Here is a 26,286-nt window from a genome sequence, read left to right as displayed (position 1 = left end):
GCCTGATACGGGGGAATATAAACTGGTAAACATTTTCACAGAGCCTACACCACAGTAATTCCCGGTTGACACACACATCAACTCCGTGCGCGCAACTTCTCTTTTAGTGGAGCTGAAACAGTAGAAAGTGTATGAATTATCTTCATCGAAAACAAAACCTTAAATTGCAGTTGGAAAAATGATGAAATTCGTGCAATGTTTGTTGTTATAACTTGACCTGAAAATATACAAATTTATCAATGATTTAATTTAAGGTTATGAGTGCATTGCTTACACAATTTAACAATATGTAATGAATATAGGTGATAAAAGTGATAGAAAAAAGATAATTATCATCAATAAATATACCAAATACTTGTCTTGTCTCAACGCAGTCCTCAACTAATGCATCGCTGCTGCACTGACCTAAAAGTGCTCGAATTGTCATTGATTTTCCCAACTGTCAACAACGCTACTGTCATAACCTTTGCGTGTGATTTAGGTAAGTGGCGAAAATCGGTCTTCGATACGGAACGAGCATAATAAATCTGCGGTCTGCAACGCTCACCGGGAACTCTAACCGTTTCAGCCGAAGTCAAGATGTTTGCCCGTGCCGCCAACGTTACCCGTTCCGGAATGACCAATCTGGTCAGATACTCCCATTCCCACGGTGGAATCCCTGGCGAGGTTAGTGTGACAAATGCGCCTTCAATCCCGTGTAGCTGGCCGTGACCGTTCCATTACATAATGGCGATTGTTGACGGGTTTGGTCTGCGTTATCCAAGATTGCAAATTGCCTAACCAGCAGCGCGTGCTCGCTTTTTTGTTTTGTTTTGCAGAACCTCCCGTTCAGCCTGACCAACCGGTTCAAGCTTACCGCGATGTTCATCGTTTTCTTCGGTTCCGGATTGGGCGCTCCCTTCTTCATCCTCAGACATCAGCTGTTGAAGAAGTAAAGCCCTTTCTCTGAGTCGTCGTACACGCGGGGAACCGGAGGTGCTTCACGCCGGAACATCGGTCACCCCCCCTCATCAGTTAGTGCGTTCGGAAGCAAGCGATATTTGTTCAGCGGGATGAAGTTACAATAAAACAAAAATCGCCACAAAATTGGGGCGTTAAAAATGTCCGCACGTCATAACATGCACTGTTGTGTTCGCAATCCTGTTTCGTACGTCCTGTTGGCTTTGCGCGTTTCCCAGCACTGTCGCTGTTTGCTTCCTCGTGGTCCGTAGACTGCACTTTTGCACGGCACAAGCGCCGACGCAGAGAAGCCAATAAATTATCAATCAAAGATAAATCCGTACAAATTGGGCTACATCAGTTCTCATTTTCGCTTATCGCTATGCAAACGGCGGTCGCTTTTTGTGGAATCCACAGGTAGGAGGGAGTATTATGGGTCCTCTTGCTCAAGCCCCGGTGTCAATAACAGCAAAAGGCCGCCGCCGGGTGGCAATTTCCCGCTATCCCCAAAAAAGGCACTCTCAATGTCCCGGCTGGAAAAGCCAACGGATTTATCTGGTGTGGTTTTGATTAAAACACCGTCACGAACGATTTCCGAAAGCAAATAGCCAGGCACAGAATGGAAAACAGCTTTGTAGGTCGCTCTTTAGCGAGAATTTTAAAACAACCGGCTATTTTTTAGCAAACTGACTTGCTGCGTATCCTCAACAGCTTATCCTGTTTGCGAAAGATGGCGCACTAATTCCAAGTACAAATTAAATGTTTTTTTTGCGCCGCTGATGTATCCTTAATTTCATTTTTCAATCCATTGTGTACCTTATTACGTCCTGCCGGCGATGGATTAAACTGTAAGCCTTCCTGCGGGCGGTTATTATCATCTGCAAACAGCTCACCGGTCGTGCTGCATTTATGCTAGCGATTCTACCGAATCATCCACTGAACCCTCGAAAGCGTCACCATTCGAGAGCATCGAAACATCGCCTGCACCAGAACTGGCTGGAGCGGAAAATATAACCGAAACAGAGCTACACCGTGCTCTTTGTCGCGCACGTTGCGCGAGCCAAAGCTAACATCCTTGCGCTCTGGGGAAATCAAAGCTCCCCTCCCGAACCGTTCCCGGTGCATGATACGAATCTTTCTCGGGCCATCGTCGAGAAAGGGCGGCTATAAATGGCGGATGTTTTATGCGCCGTGCGTTCAGTCGATGGTCGTTTGTTCGAGCACGTGCGTAACGGTTTTCCGTTCCGGGTTCAACGATGTCGCATACGAGCCGGCCAACGTTCCGCCTACTGTGTTTGTTAGCAATGTTTGTGGCACTATCGGCGCAGCAGCTGCATCCAACGGCTGGTACAGCAGGATCAGCAACCTGTGGAAATGGTAGGTGACCAACAAGAGTGAGAGCGAGTTTTAATTAGCACACGGAAGACGTAAGCCGTTTTATGCCGGTCGTATAATCGACCAATCGGCGGAAGCGGAGCCGGAGTGATAAGAAGTAATTTAGGGAACGTTATGTGTTAGTTTGAAAAAAAAAAATCATCAGATTTACCTTAAGCTCGTTGTCGGTAGTAATTGGAGAATGTGTGTGTGTGTTTGTGATTTCTTTTTTTTTGCACTCCAAATTTGGACATATGGGGACGCCTGGTGGCTGGTACCCGCGTGGTCCACGGACAGGCACGAACGCGAAGGCATGGTTCGAACGTATGAACGCGGAATTACTTTCACTGAACCATGAAGCAGCAAAATACGGATGGGATTTAAGGTGCAGTAGAGCCTTCCGCGCGCGGGCGGATGCGGAAGACTGACGGGCGGGTGGCGCAACGATGACGAATTGCTTTCTCTTTTTCTCGTTATCGGGTCGAACAATTCCGGCAGCACACAGCCACAGGGCCGTGGGGAATTCACGCTCGAAAGCATGGTCCAATTAGCTCAACGAAGGTCCGCCTGGTTACAGGACACCTGCGACGAGGGCGCCCTCTATCGGCAGCACGGTTGGCCGTACGATCGCGCGTACTATCTCCTGTGCCGAGGGCCACGCTACACCTCCGAGGAACTGAGGTACATATGTTCGTGCTGCTTGGAATGGCAGCTTTCCGTGATCCAACGCGTTTCTGTTTTCCAGCCAAATGGCACGGTTGTTTTCCATCATCCAACGCATCTACACGGAGTCTGAGGTTTGTCTGCCAACGAATTGTGAGCTTCCGGTCGAGGATGACGGCAGTGCACTGTGGAGTCAGACATTTGTGCGGTATCCATGGCTTAGCACCGTTGTACACCTAAATCTCGCCTCGGTAGCACCGGTTCCAGCGCAAGTAATCTATCAGAACCTGAAGCTGGATATACCGGAACAGTTGGAATGTTTCACCGGAGAACCGGATTTGGAGCGTCTCATGCTCTCCGACGGCATAGACCGGGTGTGTGGCGGTCAGTTGCAAAACGAGGCGGTTCTTCGCTGGGCATGGGAATCCTGGCGAATGGTGGCTGGGCCTCCGATGCGCAAGAAGTACGGACAACTCATCGATCTCATGAACAACGGTTGTCTGCGGGGAGCGAGTCACCAGGATGCGGGTGAGTGCTGGCGGGAAGAGCTAGAAATTGCCGACCTCCGCACGGTGGTCGATCGTTTGTGGCTCGAAGTTAAACCACTGTACCAGAAGCTGCACGCCGTGGTGCGCCATTTCGTGCGCCGGAAGTACCCCACGGAAGCATCCGCCATTGATGGTGATGGTCTTATTCCTGCGCACCTTGTCGGTGGAATGTGGAGCCAGTCTTGGGTTGGTTTTAGTCACGATATCATCCCACATCCGGTGGACATCGATCAAGCGTTCGCACGGACCAACTGGACCTCGATGGATCTTGTGCGGCGTGCGGAGGATCTGTACGCTTCCGTCGGGTTGCCACGCATGCCGGGTGAGTTCTGGAACAACAGCCTAATCGGCAACACCAGCAGCATGGGTAAATGCCACGGAACAGCGGCCAATATGTTTGCGGATGATGCGTCCGATTTGCGAATGATCGTGTGTCCTCGCACGGAAGCGGTGGCTCAAGATTTTTACGTGACGGTTCACGAGATGGGACACATCGTGTACTACATGGAGACCGCCAAGCTGCCCACCATATTCCGCGACGGTACGACGGCTGCATTTCAGGAAGCGTTCGGTGATGCCATGTATCTTGGTGCCGTAACACCACAACATCTCGTCCGGCTTGGGTTGCTTGACTCGGAGCACATGGCACCGGAAGCAAAGACGGGATCTTCGTTGAATTCCTTCGATTACGCGTTCCTGTTGCGCATGGCATTGGGGAAAATTCCTTCCATTCCCTTCGAGTACCTCATGGACCGGTACCGTTGGGATTTGTTCGATGGCAGCGTTGACTACTCGAGCGAGGCTAATAGCTATTTCTGGCGTTTGCTGCAACAACAGCAAGGCATTCGGGCTCCTTCCTCGGTACGATCGCGGACTCCATTTTTCGATGCCGGCGCTGTGTACCATCTTTCCGATAATACACCTTTCGTGCGCTATTTTCTGGCAAGTCTCCTGAGCTATCAGATTTACGAGGGTTTGTGTCAGAGCACGCTGTACGGCACAGTCAGCAGCGTGACCAACGAAATCCCGATGCCATTGCATAGGTGTGATTTGTATGGCTCGAAAAAGGCTGGCAAGCTTCTGAAGAAATCCCTGGAACTCGGTGCATCCGTACACTGGACCGTCGTGCTGGAGGCGCTCACTGGAGACGTGGAGATTTCGGCAAACAGTCTGCTCAAGTACTATCAACCGTTGAGCGATTACCTAGATGGTTTCATCCAACGCCACCAGCTCATCATCGGTTGGGAACACTAACGGAAATACCGAATTTACACCACCCTCGGGACGGTTTTGCTACGACGAAAGAAACCTATATCGCACACCCGGAAACTGGTTGACAATTTGAACCGGTATTTATTATTCACCAATTTTAACTCCCTTACTTTGTACGTCAGTGCGCGTAGTCCTTTTACACTTTGGGTAACAAATTATAATGCGCGCAGCTCCAGCACATAAGCATAGCCTCACAATAATATTTGCTGTACGATCGGATGGTAATTTATGCTCCCGGTAAAATTATAACCTAATTTCACGCAGGCAGATTTCTGGTTGTGAAGCCTTCTTATTTTGTGTTTTTTTTTGGTTTGCGAAACCAACCTGGAGCATTGATTCAAAGCCTTGAAGAAAATCATGTTCAAGTGGTGCAAGGATCATGCGCCATATCCCCGTAATTGCTCACTCCTTTTCGTTGCTGTTCTACGTAGCAAGGTACGTTAAAATTGTCTGAATGCAAACTTTTGATCCGAGGGGATTGAAGTGGAAATTTGCAGCAAAACGAAAAGCATATGAGTATGGTCTCTAATGTACTTTTTCGTCGTAAGCGTCAGTAGTTTACGACAGTAGCTGAACATATACAACATTTTCTACAGATTTCATTCGCGTTTCTCGTTTGAATTTATCAACGCCAAACTCACTAAACTTGCTAGCAACATTTGATTGGAAAGTTTCAATTTTTTTATAGAAACAGTAAGCGCATATCGTGTTAAGTAAGGTATAAAAAGAGCCTGCTGTATCAGTATCAGTATGAAGCAAACGATCAAATAACAAAATCAAGCGGCGGCATATTTTAACTTTTTTCTGGTATAAAATAGAATACACCGCATTATTTTTCACGTTGATTACGATACAACTCATCTTTCAAAGCTAAAAAAACAAACATAGTTAAATAACAAATATAGACCCTCTGTCTGTTTGTTCATTTAAGCGAAAACATCCTATTCCTGATCTAACGCCTCGCTGATCTGCACAAAAATAGTTTTATTAAGCGTATGATAGTCTCCAACAAATGCAAAAGGATGTGGTTTTGTCATGATTGATACTAATTTACACGAGTACATACATTATAATCAATATATGGCTGCAGCAACAGTACAGCTAATCAAGAATAAGCAGAATTGTGCGAAACGTAAACATCTTTAACGAAAAAGTCCACAAATAAAATCATTAAATATTCTAAAAACATATGCAAAAGTTTCAATAAATGAAATCAATGAAAATAAAAGAAAGAATAACACTTACCCAACATACATTGTCGACAAGAAGAAAAAAATTGATGACTAAAATAAAAGGAATGCCAAAATGTAACTTATTTGATAAACCATTAATATAACCAAACAAATTTTGAATAAGAATGCACAGTGTGCTACATACCTTCTTTCCATTGTTTGCGAAACATGAGAAAATAATACATTACAATTGACGAAAACGAGATAAACAATAACTTCACAGAAACGATAAAACGAAACAAACAACAACCAAGGTAAAAACAGAAAAAAAACTACAAATTAAATACAAAATAATAAACTCCACCCATGGACGCCGCGTCTATTATTGAGTCTTCGGTTCCACTTTATTAGTAAAGGGATTTATGAATATTGTTAAACTTCGTCTGGAATTAAATCCTTTAGTATTCTTCTCGTTCGCTTTTACTATCCTTTGCGTGCAGTAACATCTTGCTGATTACGCATATTTAATTTGCATTACGTACTCCTCCTCCATATCTCCCCGTAGTCAAATGTGTTCTTTTGTTACTCAAAAACTATTTTTTTCACTTCATTGTTTCAACTCACATCTCAACATGACAACATTACTTCCTGTTATCGACTCATGGATGTGTGTCTTTTCTTACTTTTTACATTCAACGTTTTGAACCGGCTAGTACCACGGACAAAGAACGAACTGATCGTTTGCACTTTGTTCCTTAACTTTTACGCGACTAGACATCCCGAGTAGAGGTAGTCTTCTCTCTCTTGTAATTTCTCCCTTTCCGCCTCATCGATCAGTGTGTTATGTATTCAGCAAAGAACTTGTATTGCCTTTTTTTTATCCATTTCTCGTCCTTTTCGCATTTGTTCGTGCTCTGTGTGTGTTCGTTTAATTTATAAATCGTTAAAGAGATTTGTTACAGTCGATAAATCTTAAATTATCCATCGTAAAGTTAATTCATATACAAATACATACGATAGCAACTCCAATGCGTGTGTGTGTTTCGTCTATCCAATAGCATACAGGTTATAAAAACCATCCTTGCGCTTTTTTTCTCATTTTCACTAACACCATACTCAAGCAATAGGAATGCACTTCAATCATGAGAATAATTGATTATTTAGATTGATTATTGCCTTTCCGTGCATGTTTGTTATGTGTCGAATACATACTTCATATATTTTTGCTGCAGCAGTAGTGTTTTTCGTGTTTCGTTCGGTGATTTTAATCGCGAGCTTAAAGCATGGGAATAGAAGCTCATCGCTCGCACGTTTTTTGTTTGTTGAACTCAAACGCCGATCTTCAATCGTTCCTTTCGATAAACTTTCGCAACAGTCAAAAGAAAGCAATTCGGTTTATCGAACGGAAACTTCCATTTAATGGCAAAACAATTCCCAGTGTAACGACCAACTATTTGCAAACAAACAATTAGTTAAAAAATTCATAATCTTTTAACATGTAACTTAAATTCCGGGCAACTTAAGCTCCGTGTAAAGCATTTAGGAAAAAGAACCGTTAGTTGAGGCAAACAGGACGAGCTCAAGGATTGCATTTCGATTTTTTTCTATTCTTTGCATCACGAATGGCTGATGGCTCGTTTCGTCTTCACATCTATTTTTTTATTACCAGGCGTTATTATTTTTTATTTCGTTAAGCTTGTCTTCTTAAACAATAAAATCATCGTTCGAATGTTCATCATTTGGCCAATTATTCCCCTCCAGGTTCCGGTTTAGTTAGCTCAAACTGCACGCATCAGTAACTTGTGCGAAGCTTGTGGCCAAAGTTACTGCTCTCAAACAGCGATCTGCTATAAATTCTTTATACTACTTTACGTGACCCATCAACCGCCCTCCACCTACAGACACACCTGATGTTGTCGGACGTCCCAAAAGTTTAACAGTGTTTGGAACAAATTTATTTAAAAAATATGTGTAGAAACAAAAATCCGCTACCATATGAGTTAGTAAAAAATCGATCTCCCATGGAACCATTCCCAAGAGTGTTCGAAACAGCAACATCATCTGAGCTACTACAGCACAATCATATAAAGGTTGGAGGTTGGAGGGTCAACGAAGTAAGTGGTACATGTAAGAGGCACACACTGACACATAAACACACATACACAATCTACTGCCACTTTCCATTACATTCTCTTTCATGTTTTCGCCCGCTTCTCGTTAAAGCAATAGGCAATAGAATTAATAGTTACTAATGTGCCCATCCCCGTCGGACGACAAGCTCCGACCGGTTAAACGTTGGTCGAACGCACACAGGAAGGTGTAGGTGTGGTAGTAGGCGCGGTAGGTATTAGGATTATAAATAAATTTACTCTTGGATAACGGAGATGCTTCTACGAAATTTACAAAGCAATTTAGCAAATTTGCGTCCTTTGAATAATAATCACTTGGCGTTTTTGGATCATGACATCGCTGTCGTCGACGGTCCTCCTTTACTGCTGCTACTACTACCTCCAATGCCATTCATTGACTTTGCAATGTACACGTTCAATAATCTGCAGGAGAAGAAGACATTAGCTTGCAACGTGTATGGCAATTCGTGTACCTCGCAGCAAAAGAGGGCTACCTACCTTATCTTACTCGCGTTCAATAAGGAGAATTTTGGTTTTACTTTCTCTTCGCCCATCACAATATAGAGTTTAACGATACAGAACACTGCCGCCTTCCGTACCATAGATTGAGTATCATCGGCGAGCTGCATGGAACAAAAGAAAAAAAGTGATCGTTAAAACTACCCTTCGGAAAGGAAGTGTCCAATCACTTACCCTAGCTACATTTGGCATTATGCTATCCAGGTGATTATCGGTAAGATGCTTGCCCTGCTTGTACGTCAATTCGGTCAGTATTTTTAGGGCACACAGATTAGCCGGAAAGTCGCCGGTCGCGATGACTGGGTTCAGTATGTTCACGGAAGTGTCAAGCGGTAACACACCCGCGATCTTTAGTACTATGATGTCGATCTCCCGTGACACCTGAGGAAGGAATAAGATGATTTTAAATCTTAACTCCACCTTAAGGAACATATCGTCGATTCTCAATTTTACCTCTTTGCTAATTTTATAACAGTCTATTATCTTTAATAGAATCAGCTCAAGGAAGTTACTCCAGCAGGCCTTCATCTCTGTGCTGCGCACGATACGACCGAGGGTATCGAGCGATGCTATTAGCACATCGTTATTCTGCGATTCCATCAGATGGAGCAGCATTTTCATAATTGCTCTGTGAAAAAAGAACGGCATCATCAGAAACATCAGAATATCGAGCCACACATTAAAAAAGTACCAAACAAGACTTACTTAAAATTCTTAATTGGTAGTTCACAGGAACCGTGCTTGATGCAAATCTGCAAATTTTCTAACACCTGCTTTGTGGTTTCCGGTGGCGATTGAAGCGTCAGAACAATCGCAGCCTTTATGACATCGTTCTCCTTAACACCTTCTGTAAACGAGAAGTAATGTATATTTTTGTATGTACTGACTTTATATCAATCACTGATGCTGATATACTTACTTTCCAGTACAAGTTCGCCGTTTTCAGCAAAACTGTAGGTTGGGCGCGGTTGCTGCATCATCTGCTGTTGTGCTATCGTCTTGTGGGCTAGGTCCATGCTATCCAGCCGTACAGTATTTTCGGGCGTGTTAGATTCCGTCGTCGTAGCAGACTGCGTTTTCGATCCATTGCACGAGTCATCCTTTTCCAAACTGTATGCAAAGAGTAATTGCAAACGTAAGTAACTGTTGGCTAAAATATTAAAAAAAAAACACAAATCTTACCTAACCGCACCACCTCCTAAATGGCCATTGATTCCGTTTGATGGCAGTCCATAGATACCGTGACCGACTCCGTCCAAAACCGACATCGACTGCATCATGTGCGTTTCACCCATTTGGCTGATACCGGAATCCTTACTGTTGGTGTCACGATCAAGTTTGCTCTCGAAGCTGTAATTCTGTATCTCGGCGGTGGTTTTGCGCAGATTCTTGTACACTTCCTCGGTGTTCATTGATTCGGCTACTACCTCAACCGATGCCTGTCGTGATCGTGGACCTATTAAGAAAATGAATTGGTTTACACATTACATAAGGAGTAGAGCGTGTATTTGGAAGTAATTGAAATGACAATCAGGAATCAATCACTATTTGTAGATATGAACATGATATGCTAAGCGAGAACTATGAGTAACTTACTAGCGATGGTCTGTAAACTATACGGCCCCTGCTGAGGACTAAGCAATGGTTTGGGGCTTGAAGACGACAGTGGAGATGATGGACTATCATTTCCTATATAAGCAAAACGGGTTGTAGAGAGGAATGATACAGAAAAAAAAACATATCAATTTTAAATTCTTCATGTTGAAAGTATGACTCTAAATGTACGTGTTCTTGGAGTTAGTTCTTGGAGTAGACTAATCGAGGAATTTTTGGACAAGATTTTAAGAAACAGGAAAATAACACAATACAATATGAAATAAAACTTGCAATCAAAAAAGGTACACTAATCGGTTTATGGGACAACAGTTCAGGAAGATCAAATGCTGCTCTAGTGAAACAATAACCAAGCGTTAACGGGTATGTATACCTGAAGCACTTCTTCTCATGTTCTGCTGAATGTAGATTTTTGCTGTATCTTGATACTGTTTTGGAAGATTTGCTAGCGTCATTGTCATCTGAAAGTAGATACAAGAAAAAAAATCTTACATCATATCGGGCTCTCTCAACAAAAATGTAACATTGTAACAGGCTCAGTGTCCTGTCTCTGTGTTCCTTACCTGTGAGGGATTGCAATTGTATAAAGCAACGATCGCCATGCGTGCCTGTGACTTTAACTCGATGCTCTTCTGATCCAGTGTGGTTTGGATTATCTTCTGTATTGCGTGATTTACCACCTGTTGGTTTTGCGGGTGCACCACAAACTGCGATGCCGTGCAGTAGCTCGTGGCCAGCTGGGAGAGAAACTTCAGCGTCGCCTGACGGGTTTTTACATTCGGCGTTTGCACGTTATCGACTAATATTCTACGATGATTAAAATAAAAAAAAAACAAACAAATGATAGTAAAGAACCATCATACTCGAAGGGCCATCGTTCGCTTACCGAAAGACACATTGGAGCTGCAGATCGGCAGGGAAGTACTCGTAGATCAATTGCAGTGTTTTCCAGATTTTGCCGTGCATGGAACCCAACAAATCGGTACCGAGTTTGTTGAACAAGCGCGTCAGCAGTATAAACAGCCAATCGTGCAGATCGTTCGAATGCGACAGAATCAGCTCATTCACCGTGTCGAGAAATAGCGCGTACACCTTGATGTGTGGATCCATGAACATCTTTCGAAACAGATCTAACACACACTGCAGCTGCTGCTGCGACAGCATCTTCCCTTCGCTGAGGTATTGGGTTAAATTAATCAGCCCATCCTTACGCTCCGACCAGTGCGATGAGGCGCAGAATTGGATGATAGTCTCAATATCTTCGATCACCTGGCGCGAGCTGTCCAACCGCGTCCGCGAGCCATTCCACGAAAAGGACTGCAAGCATGATTTGATGCACATATGAGAAAAAGGGTTATAAATTAACTTTTGTGCTTCTTCGCTTACATCATTGCCCCGTCGGTAGCTATCGTAGCTGCGTTCCGAGCAAACCGAGGACGCTTCACTTTCGTCGGATTCATCGCGCGAAATCTTCCGATGCAGTGCCAACCGCGCAAAGTCCCCACATGGCATGTCGTGTTCGTCACCGGGCGATAGTGCGTCGGCAAGAGCGTTCTCGGCCTCGCGGCTTTGTTGTAATATTTTTTGCGCCAACACCGGACGTCCTGGATTCAGAGGCGGCCGTCGAGGGCTGCTCGTGCCGTACGTGGGGCGTCGCAACGAACCGAACTGATTATGCGACCTGTGAAATGAACAAACACCGAATTAGCACCGTTTTGTGTGTGGAGTCTTACCATCTTACGGGTATATCTGTACCTTGTCGGGCTGGTTTCTCGAGAGTTTGCCAGCGATCGGGGAATGCCAGACTGTGTCTTTTTGGGCACCGTTCCCGTTTGTCGGTAAAGAGACGTTACACCACCGTACATGTCGCGCAGTTTGCTAGACGGCGATGTGCTTCTAGATGTGGCTATATAAGGAGCGAGTGCAAAAAAAGGAGTAAAACAGAATGTATAATTATGCATATTTTCTGAAAGGCAACAAACAAACGCAGATAGGAGGTTATGACGGGGAACACTTTGTGCTAAATTTCTCGCACGTTTCAAGGGAGTCGAAGTGAGTTGGAATGCGGGAAAGAAGGACGGTTTTGTGTGGTGATAATTACGCTGTGACTGTGATACTCCTGCTCTCGATCGGATCTTGCGCTCCGGTGTAGGAGGTTGTTGTGGTGTTGCCGTGTCTCTAGCGGAAGATGACGTGGCAGATGCTGATGTCGGTGTCTTTTTAGCACGTGCTGGAGAAACAAACAAACAACGAGAAACGAATACCGCATGTAAGAGAGCCGTGAGTGAGCGAAATTGTAAAACATTGTGAAGTCGGTTGTGAAGAAGAAGGCATACGAAATATCTATGTTAATGAATGGCTTTTCTTTTGCGTATCGCACGCCCTCGGTGAATTGGGGTTGAATTTGAATGGTTGGTATATATATATAATGTTCAATGAGGTCAAATTTAGCGTTAGATGTTGGTCACACCATGCAGGGCACATGCAATCGCAAACATATAAAAGGATCCTCTTTGCATAACACATTGCAAAAGCCTTACTTAGAGGCCTATGCGGTACAGCATAACCCCGTTCGTCATTTGCTGCTTACCTTGTTGCGCGTAATGTCCTTCTAATAAAATCAATCGAATCACCACCATTGTAGCAGCACGTTGAACCAATCATCCGAGCAGATAGTAGTTCGGCCGCCAGATTCGATATTAGTCAAGAAAATACACACACCGCAGTAGTATTCGCATGCAAGCAGTTGTTCGATCAGTGATCATCATAGTTCGGAGAAAAACACGATCATAAGTATACGGATATATGAAGGAAACGTTAGTACGGGAATAAATGGGGAAAGGACTATAGGAGAGAAAAAAATGCAAACTCTTTTTCAAAGCTTCAAACAACTAATTCAAAATCAAAAGATTAGAGCTTTAGAAGATGCCACGCAACACAACTTACGCAAGGACGCCGTTCCGGAAGTGACTTTCAGTCTGGCCAACGTTGAATATTGCGCCCTGGCCCGGGCCCGCTGGGCAGCGGCGGTATCGACGGCGGACACACTCCGAAAGCCACCGGCAGCTCCAGCTGCAGTGATTTATTTATTTTTTAAACAACAATGATGCGCAGCAAGAATTAGTTGCGAGCGGCGAATCGTGCAAACGACACACGGCAGGGATGGCGCGGGAAGTGAAAGAAAAGAAGATGAGCGGCGTTGAAAAAAATTGCAATGATCGATGTGATAAGTATAATGTTTGCTGATTAAAACCATAAGAAAAGAAAAAAATCATGCGGCAGCGCAACAAAAAAACACCGACAGAGAAACAGAAACAAGAACCGAAATCACCGGAAAATCGTGTTAGTTACTAGAAACGATGTGAAAATTATTTATGTACAGCGCAACAGAGACGACACATAACGGTTGAAACGGAACGATTTTAATTCTGCAAAAGGACACGAAAATAAAACAAAAGCCCCAATTTTTTACACATTAAGAAGCCCGGTAACTCGGCACGCAACTCAAATCGCATTCGACTTTTCGCAGGTTAAGACCAATAAAAGGAACTGAAACCATCCAAAACTGCACGCGATCAATTCAACTTGGTACAACCTCGGGCAGCCGGTGGCTGTTGATGCGGAGCCTGTAGCTGCGGGGTCACTTCGCGTGAAGTTGTAGCAACAGGGATGCCGCTTCGGTTGCGATTGTACGTTCTGGGAAGCGATGGTGCCCGTTGCAGACGTGTCGCTCCGGCGGACGACGAGGATCCTGGGACCGTAGTGAGATTTTCCGTGCTAACACTCGTCGCGCTTACTGCGCCGTGGTGGGTTCAGTTAAGCATTCCCAAGCGGTAATGGCGTATGATCGGGTGATTCGTTGGTAGACAATGTTAGTAGTTGAGCAGATGGAAAGAAGATAAGAAGATGATTTCATACCAATCGAGAGTCGAAAGACAGATAGAGAAAAGAGAGAGAGAGAGAGAGAAAAACAGGTGCCATTATAGTAGGTTATGCCGCCACAACATTGGATACGCAGGACACGAAACACAGCTACACAGTCAGCTTTGTTAAACCGCCATTATCGCAAAGGATATTAAAGAAATCAAGAAAAGTGCTGTATAGATATAACGAACCAAATAAATTAACGCTTTTAAGAAAGAAATGAAACTAAACAGTGCATTGAACTGATTAAAAAGTAGAATGTAGTCCGTGAAAAAGACGAAAAAATAGACAGAACTAGATAACATAGCGGCGAAAGAATAGGCCAGTCCAAGAAACAAAAGCAGGAACTAACAAACTAAAAAAAGTCTACAAAGCTATTTCGACGGAGAAACTTTCCATGGTCATTATAAACTCGCCCACGCACGCAGCAATTGATTATATAAGCCCAATCATCATGTAAGGGCGCCGTGTGCATGTGCATCGTTTGCGTGCGTATGAACTTGCTAATTTACCTGGAGGTTGTGCGGTCGCAGGACTTCGCAGCCCAGACGATTGTCTTCGTTCTTTAAGGGAGGGCGCGCGCGAGTGAATGAGTGTCGAGTATTTTTTTAAAGGGAAAATTGATTGAATGATTTAATCGCACAATAGATTGCCATTTGGTGATGATGAGTGTTGCGGGTGAAAGAGAATGAAAGAAAAAAAATACGAGACGAGCTGTCATTAAATGATCCATTCCGACACACGTTTGTAAGGTTATTCCGTTCGTGGAGGGGTTTTATGGGTAGGCGCATTGTGGATTCAGGGAAAGAGAGAGAGAGAGAGAGAGAGAGGGGGAACCGATTCCAAACAAAATGTGCATTTGCAGATGGACAAACCACAGGACACAACTTTCCCAGGACGAACACAATTTTGACAACGACACAATATGAATCCTTCTGGGAAAGCTTTGATAGCATGCCAGGATTTTGGGAGAGTTTGGAAGTATAACTTGAGAAATGGCCCAGACGAAACGGGGGGAAACAGGCGAGATCGGAGGGGGCGAGGGGACTTAAATCGAGGTATGAATGAGATATAAAACATTTAACACATACTTATCACCCCACCAGAGACAGAGTTCAAGCTACTGTTACTGCCGCGTAGACTAACGCTCATTGAGTTGGTACCGTTTGTTCCGAGGTTTTCCCGCTCGCGTTCAAGCGTGCGCTGCGTCGAGATGTCTAGCGAACCGTACAGATTGTCCGCCAGGTCCGGAAAGTGTCGCCGAAAGCTCCAGAAGGCACTAGAAGAAGCAAAAGATGTAGTACAAGCATGCCATGAGTGCCGGTGCACTTGAGGTCAGATTATTACCATCGGCTGTAACGGCGGGCGTCGTTATCTGCATCGACCATGCCTTTACGGAGCGCTTCCCGGAGTAGGCTGCTGTGCTTCTCCAGTGCCTTCGATGGCCACTCGTCAAACAGCAGCCCGAGCATCTCGCACAGCGAACTCCGAATGTCCTTCGACTTCGAAAGCATGAGATTCTGCGTCAGGATGGGGATGATTTTTGGCGCGTGCGTGTACCGTATCACGTACTTCAGCGCGACCGTCCCCGAGGACGAGATCACCTTCGCCGAGTTCTGGATCAGGTTGATCAGCTCCTGCAGGATGTAGATGGCGAACTGGTCGAGCCGGCTGCGCAGAACCTTGCTCATGTACGCAAGCGTAATGCACGCCTCCCGGATCACCTGCGATCGAAGCTCTTTCAGGATGTCGAGAAACGCGATCGAGAGATCCTTTAGCTGCTGGACGAATCCTGGTGATCCTTGCACGTTGATCATCAGCAGCGAGCGGATCTTCTTCAGCGCATCCACTCGCTTCTCCCAGTCCACGCTTTTATCCCCGATCAGCGTGTTGATCGACTTCACGTGATCGTCCATATCGCGCTGGGAGAAAATCGTCAACTGTGGTACGTTCTCGAAGGACGCCTCGAAGATGTCGTGAGATACGGCACCCACTGCCAGCAGAAGATCGCCCGAACCGGTCGCTTGCGTTTCAAACAGCGGCTTACGCGGTGTAGCTGAAGGTGTTCGCTTGACGAGACGTGTCGGACGCTCGATCACTGGAGCACGGTCTAGCTCATCCTGTCCACCACCAGCGCCACCAGAGGCCGCCGTCAGAGCCGAAGGTAACAGCAACCCATCGTTGCGTGTCTCATCAAACTTCTGCTCCAAGATGGCGGCTTTCGTCGGTGGAACTTCACGCTTCTTTAGGTCCACCCGCAGCTTGTCCCCGACGTGCTTGTATATCTCGACCAACGTCTGGATGGCGGCGTCACGAACCGTCGGTGTTGGATCACCAAGCAGACTGACGATTGGGGCGATGTACATCCTTACGGACAGTGCCTGGGTGCCATACTCGTTCAGCGTGCTCACGATCGTCTGCAGGAACTCCTCGCGCACCTTGGCGTTCTTGTGCTTGAAGCAAACGCTCAGCTTGTCCAGGAGGGACTGTGGGACCACAACGCGGCACTCCATTAGCTTGTGCAGCAACAGTTGGGCCTTCTCCCGGACCGTGTCTCGGTTGTCACCAAGCCGGTCGATCACATGCGGCAGGATGGTCGATGTGTAGGCGTTAAAGTCCTGCCCGAGCCGGACGATCAGCTCGGTGAAAGCCTCCAAGGCGCGTTGTGCGATCTGCAAGCATGGACTTGTCGTTATCAATCTTCATTTAATGGTAATTAAAATTCCCACATGAAACTACACGGGTCACCCACGATGCATCGTGGGCATTTGTCATTAATTAATTGTGGAAAAGAGCCTCACTGTGGAAACGAAACCCACTTTAACGATGTTTCTTCAACACCAACCCAAGGAGGGTTCGTTGGGTTGATGCGTTGAAGCAACACGTTTATCAGCTTGTCATGTTAATAAAGATAAAGACATTGCGCAAAACGGGCAACTATTTTCCGGACATCATTTAGATAACGTACATGATTTTCAATAGAAAAACCCGTAAAGTGTGGTAATGTTTTGGTGGCAAATCTCTCAGAAAAAAAAACACCTTCAAAATCTTCAATTCCCTCCGTGCGCTGTGGGGACATTTTGAAGCAGAACGTTAGAGGTTTGAAGGTTTATTTGCACCTCAAAAACTTTCTCCAATAAAGCCTCCAGCCGCACAATTACACCCACTTGTGCACGGAGAGCTGACGTATAACAGTGGGGCCGCGAAATGACACCCATTTATTCGTAAATTTTAACGACCAAAAAAAAATGTCGTACTTTGCGCGAAAGTACACACCATGCGCGTCGGTTGCAGGCGCGAATTGCAATAAAATAAAAATTAAACTCAACAAAGCACATCTGTAGCGGAAGAAACCAAACCAGTGACTCGCTGCGGTCGTCCAGCCTGCACCAAGAGGGAACCCGGCGCACGTTTAAAAAAAAAAAGACCAACGATGGCAAGACAACAACCTGCCATCATTTCGCTCAATTGAACCAATTCGTGGCAGAGTGGCCCGGGCAGTAAAACACTGCCACGCATATATTGCACCACACGCTGCACCGTCATCTAAAGCGAAATCTCTAACCGTTTGTGGCCAACAAAAGCGAAACCAACCCCGGGGGCGGGGGTGTCCTGGGTGCCTTTTTTTCTCCATTGGATTGATTTATAAAAACCGATTTTCCTTCTCTTAAACCAGATGGCGCGTGGTGCAAAAATGCTGTAAACCACCCCACCGAAAAACGGCTGTACAAAGATTTATTCCACGTGATCTGGAGGGTGGAAACACACACACACACACATGCTGGAGTCATGATGCGCTTGAGAAATGCGCGATCGATGACCCGCGACCATGGCAAAAAGGGAGGATTGGATGAGATGGCGCATAAAAAGCAGTACTTCGATCTCGATCTTCCACCCCTATCGGTGTGGGGGTTTTGTTCAAAGGGTTGGGCTTCGTTCGTTTGTGACGAAAAAGGGCGCCCAAAACCGATCGCGCACAGATTGTGAACGCAAAAAAGGGGGGCTGCTTCTTTGTTTTGCTCCCGTTTTTGCTGATACAATGGACACTCCCCCAAACAAATAACCACCCCATTCCTGCCGGAACCGAGACATATCTTGGGTGGGAGACATTATTTCAAGATGTTATAACTCCAGGGAAGCGAGAAGAATCAAATGACAGCCGTCTACAGTGCTGCTGACGAAATCGGAAACACGTCCGGCGGGCAATAATGATAAATTTGATTCGATAGCTTCGGAAGGTTGAACACGCCAACGAGCAGCACAAAAAGGCAACCTCTCCCAATCAACCCCCCCGAATAGCAGCAGCTTGGCCTGGTGGGGGGTCTCATAGACCTCTAGTAGACCTGCCTGAGGTCGGTGTTATCGCCCTCAGGCTAGAGCTTTTTGTTGCCGACATGCAACATACCGCTGTTCTAGATAACGATATCAAGGACGGTGTCCGATTGATAACTGCGCGTCCTGAAATAGTGAGTGAGGATGTGAAAGGCTCGTGAGGCAACTCTAGGGTCGGGGGTGAGTTTTCGTGTGCTATCTGAGTGGGCCAGAAATAGACGTGATATAACACGACACCACAATCTCTTTCCACGTATGACGATGTTCATGATGCGTTGTTGGGGGCAAATCTGGTATAATATTCTGGAACTACGTCGCCTACGCGTGAATTAAGGCGGCACGGCGACCAGTTGTTCCACTTAAAATATGATCTAACCCTTGGATCAAAGGTCCAACGGCGATAAGGCGTTCAAGAAAATCTTTTCAAAATGAACACTTTGCTCTCTTTTCTTTTCTGTGGCTATTACCAATGGGTACTCACTTCTTTCCTCTAGTCGTTCAATTTGAACAAATTAATATCGTATAACAGATGCGCTTCAAGTTGTGTTGCACGTTACTAAGACTTTGTTTCGGGGGTTTTCATTGGCCTCTCGCGAAACTAGCAGCTGAAAGCGAACGAATTCTACCACGCTGCCTGAGCTGCACGGTGAACTAGATCTTTATTCCAGATCTCCTCCAGCGAGGCGACGTCGCACGATTTTTTGACAGCTCTCTGTCAATTGTCCACGACGTAGTAGGCGTTGGAAATTTTGGGAAGCAATCCCTTAATAAACGGACATTTTTCTTGCGGGTTTGAAGGTCTAGAAGACTGACCAGCATTCCTTCATCGACTTCTAAATTTAATCTATTCTTCAATCGTACCATCCAAAGCGCGAGTGTTAAACTTCCTGCAAGAAGTCGCGGTGAAGAACGAACGTTTGGAAGAAGTCAAGAAGTAAGTTGACGCAAAAACCAAAAGCCTCGAAGGTCATTAAATTCGATCCGTAGTAAGTGTCCAGCAGCTTGTAGCGATTAACACACCCGCTCACGTACGCAAACCTGAGCTCCGGAGTCTTTTGCCCGTTCGTTTCTTGATTTTATACCCTGTCAATACCCTCACGGGACAGAGTACCGGTGAAAACCTTCAGTACCACAGTGCCTCAGGAAGTCTACAAATGTTGGAGGTCTTCTCGTGGAGGTGGGGGCATAGGTTAAACCACCCAGCGTCATAAAACAAGATGCAAATGCGTGCACACAAGCGCAAGATCGGAGATTTCTCCAAGAGAGCGTGTAGCATTTCGTAACGCCACCATACTTTGCAGGTTAGAAGAAGGGCTTCATCAGCAAACCCTCGGGTCCGGTGAACCAGACGGATGAGGAACTCCACAAACACACGTCTCAGGGTTTTCAGCCAACACGCCACATTGCTCAGAAGGAGTTTGCTCGCTCGCTGTAAAAAGCACCAGTGTAGGCTGCTAAAGCGGAAGGCGATTCAACTTGAGTCCACCTGGTCCACCTGCCTCTGCCTCTTTGGGCCGTACAGCACACGCTAATCGCCAACCACCACCACCACCAAAGAGGAAGTGGCCTTCTCCTCAGGACAGACACTGTCCGCGAGGGGGTTTCATTTTTGGCGTCATCGTCGTGTGGCCATAACCGACTGGCGACTCCGACCGACTGCGGGAGACACGTAAAAGGTGTGCTTGTTCATTAAAATTGTTTTCTCATTTTTGCTTTTGCCACCCAGCTCCGTGGATGTGGGCATCCGTGCGACTAGTTGGGAAGGGTGTTGTGGAGGAAAACCCCCCCCCACAAACCACGTACACATACACACACACACGCGCACGCGAGAGTTCGAGAACCCGCCTCGGATCGAACCCGATATGGAGTGGAGCAGTCCCTGCCAACAAAACGGCATTTGGAGACCGCCACAGCACGGCGTTTGTGGGACCATAAATTTAACCCCGAACTACCTACCTTATGGTGACTTCCGGTCATCCACGGAATCAGCCCGTCGATGAGCAGCCCGAGGTCGGTGCATTCGATCGAGTTTTCTGAATCGCTCAGGTACAGCACGAGATCCTCGGCCAGCTGGGCCTTCACGCGCATGTCCGCCTTCGCCATCTGCGTGACGTAGCCATCGATGTCGGTTGGCTTTTGGTACGCCATCCTGTGTTCTGGTTGTGTGCGAGATCCTTGCAGCGAGGGGGGTGAAAAAAAGGACTCCAAAAATGGGGTGGCGTTTATGGTGCTCCTTACTCGGTTGAAAAACAGTGATCTGCTTCCTTCGTGAGGAGGACTTCACTTTTGCCAGACGTTTGGCAGGTTGATGGTGGCCACGACCGCTCCCTCTCTCTCTCTCTCACACACACACACACACTCTACTACACCTTTACAACGTTTGATCGTGGCCGAGATCGTATTCTAGTTTCCACTTTTAAACGTGCTCACTTTCACCCAAGCTACGCGCTGTTTTTTTATCGTTTGTTTGTTAATACTTTCCAATTTAACTAGAAAAGAATCACGAATTTATCCACCAAACCACCGCCTTTCCGCCTTACGATGTTACCAATTTTGGGTGTGTATTTTTTTCCTTCGCTTTGGTCTCACTAACGAATACATCGATGCGATTGCATACTGTTATTTCGTGCTCGGTTTTATGAACTTTTTTTTTGAAATTTCGGCGCGAATCAAATCGCGCACCTCCTTAAACGGACCACCTCTTCCCGTGGCGTATGTTTCCTTCGTCGGGCCACCTTCTCCGCCGTTTGTTAATCTTCACTCCCTCAGCCCTCCACAAGACTTCTTCGTCACTCTTGTAGGGCGTGTTTTTCGCACTTTCTAGCTCTTAGAACAAACGGAAACTTCTCACTATTTCTTCCACAGGATGCAGATGAATTCCACTCTCAACACACCATGGGGCGGGGGGGTTGGGTGCACCCGTGTCAAGGCTGCCACGGTACACACATACACGCACGAACACACACACACGCGCACACACTGGGTTGTGCTTTACCGTTAGGCTTCAAAACCCCGAAATCCGAACCCAGGAAACGAAACTGTTCACGGTTTTAAAGCGCACAGATTGATGCGACTGACTGCTGGGAAGGAATTTTCACTGCGGTGGAACGGAAAAATGGACCGAAGTTAAATCACGATCATCGTTAGTTAATTGTTTCTCTCCCTCCCGAGCGGATGCTTTAAATGCATAATGATGCGAATTGAAACAAAGTAGAACTAGACGGTCCAAAGTTCGGGTATCGGGAGCTGCTTTTGGGTTGTTGATTAGGTCCAATTATTTTTTGGACTGCAGCCCTGTTTGGGGTGGATTTTTGTCTTCAAAATGGAGCTGCAGAACGGAAAATGGAGCAATGTTTAGCGGAAACTTTCTGTCCAAAAGATCTGCAACAGCATGGCTCCCATTTTGGACAAAACCTTTGAAATACGTTTCTGCTAACTCATACACGAAGCTTTTATTATCAGCATATACTAATTCCGTGGGAATAATGGCTTATTTTAACTATTTCACTTCCCAAAAAGCAATGAAATCTCACTACTCCAACTTAATCGTCGTAATTATGGGCTATTATTACGACTTGTTGAATGTTTTGGGCTTCATATGATGTCCCTACACAGGTGTAAAACCATTGTTATGCATGATATAGGATCTTAGAGCCGAACCGTGTTAATTTTCTCAACATCCTATTGCAAACACTGAAGCTATTAAGCCTTTCAGAAGCTTCTTAACGAGTGAGTAAGTCGCATCAACGCTAGAAATTGCATCACCAATCAAACAGGGCGTCAAGGTGAACAGAAGCGGGGACACAAAAACAGCATAGAAAAACATTAGCCCCATCCCACTACACACCACGCTCGCCACACAACCGCTAATCGCTTAACAGTGTGTGGGTTCACTAAAAAAAACATAAAATAAAACACTGTGCCGTTTCTCATCTATTCCAGCTGGCAGCAAAATACCAGGCTGATGTTCCGGCCCAACCCGGACCCGGTCACTGTACAATTGATCAATTACGACACCTCACGGAGGGGCCCATCATCCGGGACCGTGTCACCTTTGCCGCCGCTGATGCTCTTTGCGGCCGTATCTCTGTCAAATCGTGTACAACAAAAACAACAACAGCGGAATGAAAAACAAAAACAAAAAGCCACACATTGACATCGGGCACGACTAATTTGCTCATCAAACGCGTATCTCGCCTTTTTGGCCTACCATTTGTCCATCAAAAAAAAAAAAAAGGGTGACAGAATGGCCACCAGATACCGTCGTGGGCCCTCTCCTCGCTTGTGCGTGATAGTGTGTGCTGTTTGTGGTGCGTTTTTCTTTTTTTTTTTGACAATCTTCAGAAATGATCTAATCGTTGGAAATAAATATTTACATTTCGATTACGCACCGTCGCGGCCACCGGTGGGAGAGTGTGTGTGTGAGAGAGAGAGAGAGAGAGAGAGAGAGAGAGAGAGAGAGAGAGAGAGAGAGAGGGAGAATGTGAGCGTGGGGGTGAGGTGTTGGGTACACACAACCTTGTCAAACCAGTCAGTGGTGCCCAACGCGACTAAAAGGGGTGGGGGTGCACAATAGACATCAGCAAAAAAAAATGCGTGGAAGGTAAAAGTGTGCGTGTGCCTGAAATTTCTACACATTCACCAGAGGGTTAAGTTCTACGGGCACCCGTACCGGGTGGTCGTATTAAAGTTGCTGGAGGTTTTGTGCAATAGAAAAATGCATTCAAAACGCCTTTCCCCCAGGCTGGGGCAAGTGGATGCACTTTATTCTTTTTTTTTGCCACAAAATGCACCATCTTCCCCTCAGAAAAAACGTCCTTCAACGCAGCTCCAACCAAAACGCACGGGCATGGAGCCAAACGCAGTATTCCGAGGGTATTACGTAGTTCCGCAGCAGGAGCACAACACCGTCGTCGACGGTTTTGTCGACGCATTCGCGAAAGGGCAGAAAGCTACATAACAAGCAGCCAGGATGGGGAGTCGATGACGATGGTCCTGGGGGTGGTGCTGCTTTCTTCCATGCCAACCCTTCCTCCGGCAAGGCCTTTTGTCTGAATGTGAAAAAGGGGGAGAGACCGGCCCTTGGTGTTAGTGCAACCGTGCTCCATTTATCGCGCCTACTGTTGCTGCTGTTGGTGTTGTTAGTGTTGTTGGTGCAGGCCACGGCCTACTCACGAACATCACTTTTCACACGCACGCACTGTGCCCTGCCCCACGGGGTCAGGGGGTATGGGGTGGTGCATGCCAGGGGGGAGGGGGCACACATTCGCAAACACACATTTCGCTCGCCCCAATGAAGGATGAGGGGTGGGAGTGGTTCGTGCGAGAAAGGTGCAGCAGCGAAAACAAAAAAAAACACAGCCACACACACACACACGAGAACCGAGCGGTCTGTCATCGTCACTTCGGTGGCATCATCCATTGGAGGATTTCGCGGCATGATTTACAGCGTGCGGTTGAGGAGTGGACCCGCAAATGTACAGTGAAACACACAGCCACACACACACGCACCCGCACACTCCAGTACGCTAATTGTGATCTTCCCATTCATGAGGCGCCGGAATCGAAGTGAAAACAATCTTCGGAAGAACTCCAGCTTGGGTGTTTTTGGGGGAGATTTGGATCCGAGGACTTTATTTTCCTGGAGCGAATGACCAGGTTTTCCCAGGCGGCGACGAAATGGAACCATTCGTGGAGGAAGCAAGACAAATGAACTCGTTGCACAAATGACTTTATTATCGTGACAAAACAACATGCCCCTTTTCTCACCACTCCACTACGGAGAAAGGGCGAGAAAAAGAAAAGCCCCACCGAAAATGCCGGATGTGGAGGCAGCAAATTTTTGCCAACGAAACAAGACGCTGTTGTGCGCGAGCGAGAGAGAGAGAGAGAGAAAGAAAGAGACCTAGCACTCATTTTGCTGTGACGGGCATTTATTTAGCCTCGGCCACGGTGGTGGTGGCATTCGCGACACAAAACGTTCGCTGGCTACTTTCTACCAAAAAAACTCAAAGCACAACAACATCAAAAACGGCGAATCTCGTAAAATGTACGGATCGCGCGGTCTCTCGCATCGCGTCGCGGAAAAAGTCACACCAAAACGGTTTCTCCAGTTGTCCAATGCGCCGAAGAGCCGGATCTTGGTAGCCGCGAAAGGTACGCAATTTTGTCGTCGTTATTGTTGTTGTTTTTGTCTTGGACGGTGGGAATTGGACCACCATCTTGATTAGACGAAACACACACGCACGCACACACTGCTTCATACCGCCAACGGAGTGTTTTGCACTGTGTGAGCTGATCTCCGGTGCGAGTGTGATTCCACCGTCCCGGAGAACCATTTTCTGGAGACTCGAGAAAAATGGAACGACAATGGAGTTCCTAAGCTTGTTCGCACCTTTATAATAACCACACATACACACACTCGGGCCATAAGCCGAGATAAACAACGTGACGACATCATCCACGTCTCCACGCAAAGTGTCACTTTGCATATCGCCAAGGAGGATTCTCGTTTCAAACCTCCGAAGTAGGCGGCGCTGATCGTACACGCAATAACAGCAACAACAGCAACACCACACGCAAACTATCCACGAAAACGCGTCACCAGAAAAAGCGAACAGCGCTGCTCTCCCGGCTGTTTGGTTGGGGTGAAATTTTGCAAACAGAATTACTACGCCCTAGAAGTTGGGCACCGCAGCCAGAATCCATCTCGGTTACGTTAACACATCAGCAAGCGCCTTTTCGCCCCAGAAGCCCGCAAAGAAACACCGGGTTAACACACACGCACACACACACACTCTCGTCGAGCACCCACACACACGCGCGCGCGCTTTTCCACCCTTTTTCCACCATTCGCACACGGTCGACCGTCGGGAAAATCACGCAACTAAAAGCTTCGCCTTCTCACCACGAGAAAAGGCACATCGCAGCAGCAACAGCACACGACACGACACCAGCCCTTTTAGGCCCTTTTTTGTCAGCCTTCTTGGGTAGGGCCAAACGGGGGGCTTTTTGGGGTTCGATTGCGTACCGTGGCCGTCTTTTTCACGATCCGCCCCACAGGATGGCCCTCCGATGGGCGGGATGGCTTAATGCACCGCACGGCAAACACCCGTTCGATTCACAGCTGCACCACGAAAACGCCACCACACGGTGTGTCGAAAAACTACCCTTAGTGGGCCGCCCTTGCCTGGCTACCCTGTCTGTTCCGGAGGTCGTTCCGATGGTGCGCTCAGGCTTCGCTTTTTTTTTATGTCGCCTTTTCGCCACACAAAATCTCACGCAGCAAATGACACAACGCAAACCGAACCACATCAGCTACTCCCGGCTGGGGAAGAAGCAGCGGAAAACCGAAAAACACTCCACACACCCGATTGGATGGAGGAACGGGATTCTTTTTTACTCGGATGGCCAGCGTTGGCCGTGGCTGGCACCGTTGTCACTTTGCCATCACTGCCATCGCGCAAACCTCCGTCCCGTGCGTAGGCATCGCGTAATAACGCCCGATGTGGTTGAGGCGATTCGCGTTCACTTGCACCCGACTTACGCTTTTCCGTCCGATTAACCATTTCGATATCTTCCGATTGACAACATTTTGCCAATCAATTGAACCTTTTTTACAGATCGCTCTCAAACGTACCAAACGTACACGGGTATGCGCTGTTTCAGTTTCCGTCGCTTGCGGTACGCCATGCCCGGGGAGCTTTACGTGCGGGTTGAATACTCCGCTGCTGCAGTGTACGGTTGTCTGGAGTGTGTGATGATACATCCAATTGTGATTTTGCTTGGGTTTTCAGGGCA

General features: G+C 46.6%; 3 protein-coding genes across 3 annotated transcripts; 2 read left to right on the top strand and 1 right to left on the bottom strand.

Moving 5' to 3' along the window:
- Nucleotides 1-477: 477 nt before the first annotated feature.
- LOC128725233 (cytochrome c oxidase subunit 7C, mitochondrial-like) lies at nucleotides 478-1,206 on the top strand. Its single transcript, XM_053818959.1, has 2 exons — nucleotides 478-666; nucleotides 819-1,206. Exons 1-2 carry the CDS (start codon nucleotides 580-582, stop codon nucleotides 933-935), a joined length of 204 nt encoding a protein of 67 aa, XP_053674934.1. The 5' UTR covers nucleotides 478-579; the 3' UTR covers nucleotides 936-1,206.
- A 1,361-nt stretch (nucleotides 1,207-2,567) lies between these two features.
- LOC128724514 (angiotensin-converting enzyme-like) lies at nucleotides 2,568-5,003 on the top strand. Its single transcript, XM_053818239.1, has 3 exons — nucleotides 2,568-2,698; nucleotides 2,812-2,994; nucleotides 3,059-5,003. Exons 1-3 carry the CDS (start codon nucleotides 2,568-2,570, stop codon nucleotides 4,776-4,778), a joined length of 2,034 nt encoding a protein of 677 aa, XP_053674214.1. The 3' UTR covers nucleotides 4,779-5,003.
- A 1,319-nt stretch (nucleotides 5,004-6,322) lies between these two features.
- Nucleotides 6,323-20,634, bottom strand: LOC128727341 (CLIP-associating protein). Its single transcript, XM_053821244.1, has 21 exons — nucleotides 20,443-20,634; nucleotides 15,502-16,826; nucleotides 15,246-15,433; nucleotides 14,667-14,717; nucleotides 13,826-14,026; nucleotides 13,177-13,302; nucleotides 12,821-12,841; nucleotides 12,332-12,460; nucleotides 11,986-12,136; nucleotides 11,617-11,911; nucleotides 11,117-11,547; nucleotides 10,794-11,037; nucleotides 10,604-10,691; nucleotides 10,213-10,305; nucleotides 9,799-10,072; nucleotides 9,536-9,726; nucleotides 9,322-9,463; nucleotides 9,070-9,244; nucleotides 8,791-8,997; nucleotides 8,596-8,720; nucleotides 6,323-8,520 (listed from the first exon to the last, which is right to left on the bottom strand). Exons 1-21 carry the CDS (start codon nucleotides 20,632-20,634, stop codon nucleotides 8,427-8,429), a joined length of 4,743 nt encoding a protein of 1,580 aa, XP_053677219.1. The 3' UTR covers nucleotides 6,323-8,426.
- Nucleotides 20,635-26,286: the final 5,652 nt, after the last annotated feature.

Source organism: Anopheles nili, chromosome 3 (assembly GCF_943737925.1).
Source record: "Anopheles nili chromosome 3, idAnoNiliSN_F5_01, whole genome shotgun sequence".
Taxonomy (NCBI): Eukaryota; Metazoa; Arthropoda; class Insecta; order Diptera; family Culicidae; genus Anopheles; species Anopheles nili.
This window is presented reverse-complemented; position numbering and strand designations above follow the sequence as displayed.

Coding starts and splice junctions, on each gene's coding strand:
- LOC128727341 (XM_053821244.1), bottom strand. CDS start 20,634: ATGGCGTACCAAAAGCCAACCGACATCGATGGCTACGTCACGCAGATG. Junction 16,827..20,442: donor TGACCGGAAGTCACCATAAG/GTAGGTAGTTCG, acceptor CCATGCTTGCAG/ATCGCACAACGCGCCTTGGA. Junction 12,842..13,176: donor TTCCGGAACGGCGTCCTTGC/GTAAGTTGTGTT, acceptor TGATTTTATTAG/AAGGACATTACGCGCAACAA.
- LOC128725233 (XM_053818959.1), top strand. CDS start 580: ATGTTTGCCCGTGCCGCCAACGTTACCCGTTCCGGAATGACCAATCTG. Junction 667..818: donor ACGGTGGAATCCCTGGCGAG/GTTAGTGTGACA, acceptor TTTGTTTTGCAG/AACCTCCCGTTCAGCCTGAC.
- LOC128724514 (XM_053818239.1), top strand. CDS start 2,568: ATGGGGACGCCTGGTGGCTGGTACCCGCGTGGTCCACGGACAGGCACG. Junction 2,699..2,811: donor AAATACGGATGGGATTTAAG/GTGCAGTAGAGC, acceptor CAATTCCGGCAG/CACACAGCCACAGGGCCGTG. Junction 2,995..3,058: donor TACACCTCCGAGGAACTGAG/GTACATATGTTC, acceptor TCTGTTTTCCAG/CCAAATGGCACGGTTGTTTT.